The sequence below is a fragment of the Adiantum capillus-veneris genome, chromosome 27 (genome assembly GCF_014529385.1).
Source record: "Adiantum capillus-veneris isolate H3 chromosome 27, ASM1452938v2, whole genome shotgun sequence".
In the NCBI taxonomy this organism is placed as follows: Eukaryota; Viridiplantae; Streptophyta; class Polypodiopsida; order Polypodiales; family Pteridaceae; genus Adiantum; species Adiantum capillus-veneris.
Window position 1 is genome coordinate 29,284,379 of NC_140957.1, and position 7,451 is coordinate 29,291,829.

Genomic DNA, 7,451 nt, shown 5'->3' on the forward strand with positions numbered 1-7,451 from the left:
AGTTTAGTTGGACTGCTGAATGTGAGGAGAGTTTTCAAGATTTGAAGAATGCCATTATCAGTTAGCCAGTTCTTCGACAGCAGGATTGGGATGTTATTTTTCATGTGTATGTTGATGCTTTAGGACTGGCAACGAGAGCAATATTGGCTCAACCCGAAGGAAGGAATGATTACCCAATGTATTTTGAAAGTCGGAGATTCAGCTAGGCTGAACAAGGATATAACACTACAGAGAGAGACGCCTTAGGAATGGTTTTAAGTGCTACTAAATTTCAACACTATTTGCTTGGCAAGCTATTTCAGTTTTATGTGGATCATCAGGCATTACTGTTTCTAATTAACAAAGTCATTATCCAAGGAAGGCTGATCCGATGGATGATGTTCTTGATGGAATTTGAGTTTTGTATTTTTCATAAGCCCGGTAAATCACATTGTGGCGCTAATTTCCTTTCCAGAAGCACTGAAGGGTACTCTGATAAGTCCTTGAGAGATGAGCCAGTGGATGCAGAGCTATTCCAAATAACAGCTGAGGAAAACACAGATCAAGAATGGTATGAAGTATATTAGTTCCTTTCTAAAGGAGGATTCCCAAAAAACTGGACTCAAAATCAGAAGAAGGCTTTGATTGTTAAGAGTTTGAAGTTCACCATCATAGGTGGATTACTCTATCGATTGGGAGTAGATGGGGTTCTTCGAAGGTGTGTGCCTATGGAAGACAAAATGCAAGTTATTTCTGAGGCACATGATGGGGATTCTGGAGGACATTTCTTCACTGATCTTACTTACAAGAAGATTTTGCAGGCTAGATTGTGGTGGCAAACTCTAACATCTGATGTTAAAATCTTTTGCAAAACATGTGATATATGCCAAAGGATGGTCCGACCAATAGCAGCAGATATGACTCCTCTTACTCCAGTTCAACCATTAGGAGTATTTATGAAATGGGGTCTGGATTTCATGGGTCCATTCAAGAAAATTACTCCAAGGAAGAACCGATATATATTGATGGCCACATGTTATGTCACCAAGCTAAGGCTCTTCCAGAAAACAACACGAAGTCCACTGCTGTATTCCTATTTGAAAATATTATCTGCCGATATGGATGTCCTGTGGAGATTGTGTCTGATCAAGGGACACACTTTATTAATGATACTATGGATATTCTGATGGAAATTCTCTCAGTCAAAAGCACCGGAAATCAATGCCATATTATCCCAGGTGCAATGGGCAAGCAAAGAGTAATAATAAAACCTTCAAGACCATTCTTACCAAAATTGTGCAGAAGGAGCCACACCAATGGGATCTGAAGCTCCAAACTGCTTTATGGGCCTATCGGGACAGCTTACAAACTCACTACGGGAATGACACCTTTCAAAATGGTGTATGGGATTGAAGCTATCGTGCCAATAGAATTTGTGGTTCCCAGTCTTAGGATGGCGGTGGAATATGGATTGGATTTCAATCATAACTTGAAAAATAGACTGGAGGAGTTGATGCAGTTGGATAAGTTACAACAACGTGCTATGCTGGAACAGGAAATTGTTCAGAAAATAAGAAAGTACTGGCATGACAAAAGGATCAAAGTAAGGGAGTTCCAAAAGCCTGGAGACCTAATGCTACTTTATCAATCCAAACTGGGTCCCAAAAAGCCGAAATTAAAGATAGCTTGGGTTGGTCCATATGAAGTTGATTGGGTGTTTTCAAATGGCACAGTAAGGTTGAAAGATTTATATGGATTAATGTTGCCAGGTGTTTATAATGGGGCCAAGATCAAGCTATATTATTCGAATGAAAAAGAGACTTTTAGGGAAGAAGATACTGGCATTCTGGGAACTGATGTCCTGGAAAATTCAGAGTCAGCTATTCTAAACCTTTTTCATGTACAACCAGTACCAGAGCTAGTCAAAGGGTCAGAAAAGTTTCAGCACGACAAAACCATGTCAGTAGCAAATCAGTAAAGTGTCAGAGCCTGCATCAGTTTTTATGGAGAAAAGGGCCAGTGGCTGGACTGCCTGTAATAATCATTCTAAGGAATATGGGGAGTATTAGCCAATGCATGTATGCCACGTCGTTGGTGGTGCACAAAAGTCTAGGAATGGTAAGTAGTGGAGATTTTATGGCACGAATGCGTATAACAGTAAGGTGAGTAGGCATTCTTCCTCATAAATCTCCTGCGCGATTCCTACCTGCTGTTACACATTTACCATCACCAAGCTCTAAGGCTTCTTCACTACAACCACAAACATCCTCGTCCAAAGCATCTGTCAATCACTGTCTATCCTTACCAGACACATCTGGTTACGGCTTTGACTATCCAAGTAAGTCTTCTTCCTCTACAGACTTATCGTCTTCACAGTGCATGGGTAGAAGAAAAATGTCGGAAAAGATGCAGGATACTGTAGACAAAACTTCGGCTCTCATGACCTCTATTAAAGCTTCTCTACCACTTATTCCCCATAGCAAGATACATCGGTATGTGTTTACTGAGCAAGCAGAAGTGCTGCTCTGACTGTGGGATGTGCATGTAGTAGTACAAGCCACAAGATTAGATTTTGACATAGCTATAATCAAGCAAGTTCTTGGTTCCTTCAATGTCGATGAAGACAGTGTTGTAGTAAATGGTATGAAAGTGTCATCCACTCCTGACAGCATTGCTTATGCCTTCAAAATGCCAAATGAGCCAAAGCCAGCCACATCAACTGCAAAACAAATAAGTGCAGGTCTTAAGGAAGATGAAGCAGCAGAGAAAAAATGCAAGGCTAGTGCAGAAGGGGTTCTAGTATAGCAGGTCTGGAAGTTCCCACTACCCCGGGGTAGTCACTTATCAAAAGACCCCTATATCACGTGCGTTCAAGAGGTAATTAATAATACCCCAATATACATACTATACTTACACTGTGAGACTATTTAAAAAACCCCCACCCCCCTCTGTATGTATACATTTTTATACATTTTGGTCTTTTAATAATCCTCTCCAGTTAACTCACGTGATATCATACACATTCTAAAAAGTGACCGCCCCGGGCCCGCTGCCTATTGGTTTGTGGTTGAAGCTGTTAGTTTGAAAAATAACCCCACATATGTGTCAGAAAAGTTGTTTGCTATGTTGCTTGCCAAAAGATTAGATGCTACAACTCCAATCAATTTATGTCAGATACTATCTCACAATGTGCTTCAGCAGACTGCCAAGTTGAAATCTCAGAATGTTTTCAAAGCTCGATATGTCTGGCAACTTCTTTACTGGGAAACTTCTCCAGATGCTCATTACCAGGTACAGATGGCTTGGAGTCAGATACCCATCCCAGCGACTAACAATGTTGACTTATCTTTGGATGAAGAAACTCCAGGCACTCAGTTGGATCTAATAGGACAAAAGAGGTAGGCCACACAGGTGGAAGCCAATAGTTCAAAGAAACCGAAGGTTACACTGGCTAAAAGCAGTGCTTTCTTAAAGCAACTATAAAGTCAGGTTAAATCTTTGCCTATTGAAAAATCTTCAGCAGGCCAGAATTTAGTCGGCCAGGCTTCAGCAACACCTGAAGAACAGCCTCTAGGAAAGATTACTGTTGGGACCGCCAGCAACAAGAACATATTCCAGCAAACACCATTGCTGGAAAAGACCAGCCTGAGAGGACCACTGTTGATTAGTGGAAGTTCATACTGATAAAGGAAAGGGCCCGGAACTTGCCAGTCCAGCTGGAAAAATTTCTATTCCTTTCAGTGAATTGGCTTTAGCCTTAACTAGGACTCAGGTACTCTCTCTCTCTCTCTCTCTCTCTCTCTCTCTCTCTCTTCAATGAGGGGGCTACATTTGGAAGTTGTAAATCAAGCAAAGCATGACACATTTCTTTAGCAGTCCCCAAATACTAATCTGTTAGTGAATCCTCTCACCCATGAGAAAATTGTGTTGCTAAGCATATGCTGCAATCAACACAGAGGACTATGCATTCAGCTTATATGCTTGTTTTTGCAGTAGCCCCTGGCTACAATCTTGTTGTGGATTCTCTCACACTAATAAGGTGCTTGTGCATTGCCTTAGGCATTCAAGGTGCATGCTTAGATGATTGCATCTAAGGAGAGCCCGCACAATTGCCTATGTAGAAATTGTTGAGCACGCGCGGAAGCGAACGGAGTCGCGCACAGACATGGCGAGGAGAAGTGAGAGCACACAAGAGAGGAGAGGATAGGAGAGGAGAAGACACAGGATCTGTACAAATGAAAGAGAGATTTCATTAGGTTATCATAAGCCTTATAAAGGCATTTACAAGGTGTTCACACACATGTGTCTGCCCAAGTTGGGCTGACCCCAACAGAAATTACTTGACAACCCTATTCTAGTGGGGTTCTGTAAGGTTTTAATCTTATAATCCTATGTGGTGTGCAGGCCAATGGAAAGCTCCCAAGCTGAACATCCCACTACAGGAAAAGTTTTGTCGAATAACAGAAGAGTTTAATGTTGTCCATGGCCTCTTCATGGATGGTGTCGACCCCAAATTGGTGAAGTGGGAGTGTCTTTAGAGAGGTGAAGGATCACAACAAATATCACTTCAAATGCAGTAGCATTCATAGCGACATGTATGGCCAAGTACTTCAGCTGCACTATAGGGTGTACAAGAAGGCCCCCACCAACATGGAAATTAATTCGGCTTTTGCAAAGGGTTTTGTGAAAAAATTCAGTCCAGTGGCAATTGCAAGTGGCTCAATCATGGAGTTCAACTGGGCTAAGTTTTCTGTCCAACATTTGTAGAACCTTCGAGAAAAAGGATACTATGATGCCCATGTTGAAAAGTGGAAGGTCCATAATACCCACCCCTCAAGTCAAAAAACAGAGGGCTCCATGGAAACAAAGGACGATTGCGTTGGCCAAGTAGCTCCGAATGTTTTTTTTCCTACCATGGCAACACCCCTCTCTATTAACAACTCTCACAAAGTGACAACAAGCATGTCATATTTTGGGCTCTCTGATTTGCAACACATCATGAGTGCAAGTGACCATCTCAGAAATCGATTGAGGATGCTAAACAGCAGCTCAAGAATGCGGGTCAGGAGCTTGAAGTTGCGAGGGTTCTGAAAGCAAGCCATGATATGGTCAGCCCTATAGTACTTGCTATGAGACAGAAGCTTCATGATGCTGAGAATGAATTGTGGTGTTTAGGCCTCACTGATAGTGTGGATGTAAGGAGAGAAATAGAGCTCAAGGTAAAGATCAATACACTAAAAGAGACATTGGATGGTTTGGGGTTTCCTCACAGTGAGGACACCCCCATTGCTGTTGATATTGACATAACCTCTCTTTGTATAAGTGCCGATGGTTTTTGTGATTGAACCTTATGTTTTGAATATGTGCACAACTATACTATATACTTACCATGCTTCTGTTTTGATTGGTTTGTAGATCAATGTGGAGGAGCAGGAAGCGAAAGTGCATGCCTGCGATAGTCAATTGCAGCTACTCATGCAGATAAGTAGGATGATACAAGGCTCCTTCATCCCCACTGCCCTATGCAAGATAGCTATGGACACTTTTACAGAGTGTATGGGAGGGGTACACGATGGGACAACAAGCAACGAGTGTACTGGCTATGGTCTGCTACTATAAATACACAAAATGAGTGCAATGGTCAAAATTCCATGTGAGCATACCTATCACCTAATCTGCTTTGTTGCTACATGCTCCCTGGGAACCGAATGTAGAGCTTCCACTTGCCAGCAGAGGATACCAACTGAATGGTGTGGCAGGGTCACAGGGCAAGGACCTCCAATCACACAGAGTTCTAGTAAGATAATGTTAAGGAACAATTATCTAGCCTTGATTCCTACACTAGCCCTGTGTATGCTAGTTAGCATAGAAGGTATGCTAGTTAGCTTAGTGGGTATGGTGGCTAGCATATTGTGTATGGTAGTTGGCAAACCTAGTTATGCTAGCTAGCATACTATGAGATATAGCTAGCATACATTGTCATGGTGGTAAGCATACTGTGTATGCTAGTTAGCATAGCTAGTTATCCTAGCTAACATATTGTGCATACTAGTTGGCATTTTTTGTATGCTAGTTAGCATACTGTGTATGCTAATAAGCATACCTTCTATGCTAGTTAACAAACTATGCATGCTAACTAGCATAGAGAGTTTCCCAATTAGAAACAAAGTATGCTAATCAGCATATTGCTAATTAGTGCACAATGTGCTAACTAGCAAACAGAGTATGCTAATTAGCATACTTTTTAAGCTAGTTAGAACATTGTGTATGATGGCTAGCATGCAAGTATGCGAACTAGAAGAAAAGGTGAGGTATGATGGCTAGCATGCAAGTATGATAACTAGAAGAAAAGTATGCTAACAGGTGTGATAACTAACATACAGGGTATGCTAATTAGCATACTTTTTATGCTAATTAGAACATTGTGTATGATGGCTAGCATGCAAGTATGATAACTAGAAAGAAAATATGATAATTAGCATAAGCTAGCATTTGGTGCATGCTAACAAGCATTCAAATTTTAGTTAGCATACCTTCTTTGCTAGCTAGCATAATGCGGTTACCATACCTCTATGCTAGTTAGCATACATTCTAAGCTAGCTAGCATAATATGTATGCTAGATAGCATACCTCTTTGCTAGTTATCATAATGTGTGTTTTAATTAGCATGCACAATATGCTAACCAGAAAAGATGGTATGCTAATTAGCAGAGACGTTATGTTAATTAGCATAACTTATCTTCTAGTTAGCATACCATCTATGCTAGCATAGATTGTATGCTAATTAGCATACAAATGTGTATGCTAATTAACATATCATGTATGCTAATTAGCACACCATCAGTAATAAGCATACCATTAGCATACACACAATTTTGCTAACTAACATTTTATGTATGCTAACTAGCACACATTCTTTGCTAGTTAGCATACACACTATATTCACACTTCCTTGTTAGCATATTTTGTATGCTAGTTAGCATATTGATCATGGTGGTTAGCACACTTTGTATACTAGTTAGCATAATTAGCATAGACAATATGAATGTCTATAGGATATAGATGCCTACCATACATGGAATGCTACTTGTCACACTATGCATACAAGCAATCATAATGATATCGATGAAAATTAACGGGTGAATGGAATACACAGGTATTAATGATGCAAGATGCGAACCTAACAAGACACCTGTCAATCAAAAAATAGAAGAGAAGCTCTGTAATGATGAATCTGAAGAGCTGGATAGACAGCATGAAAGGGCAGATGTAATGCCACAGCATACGACAACGCACGAGGCTGCCACAGATGGTAAAGAGACAGATGATGATGAAGAAGATTTCGTCATGATTACTCATCCCAAACCCAAGCCCCCTACAGATGATCAAACAAGCGTCCTCAGAGGAAACAATTAGGAGTGTGCAAGAGCAAGGTTTCAGGATTGCTTAATGCGCAAGAGACCAATGATGAC

At 40.8% G+C, this 7,451-nt stretch overlaps 1 protein-coding gene across 1 annotated transcript; it reads left to right on the forward strand.

The window, feature by feature from the left end:
* The first annotated feature begins 1,432 nt into the window (after positions 1–1,432).
* On the forward strand, positions 1,433–1,957 carry LOC147421708 (uncharacterized). Its single transcript, XM_086502962.1, has one exon. The coding sequence runs from the start codon at positions 1,433–1,435 to the stop codon at positions 1,955–1,957; it is 525 nt and encodes a 174-aa protein (XP_086359088.1).
* The last annotated feature ends 5,494 nt before the right edge of the window (positions 1,958–7,451 follow it).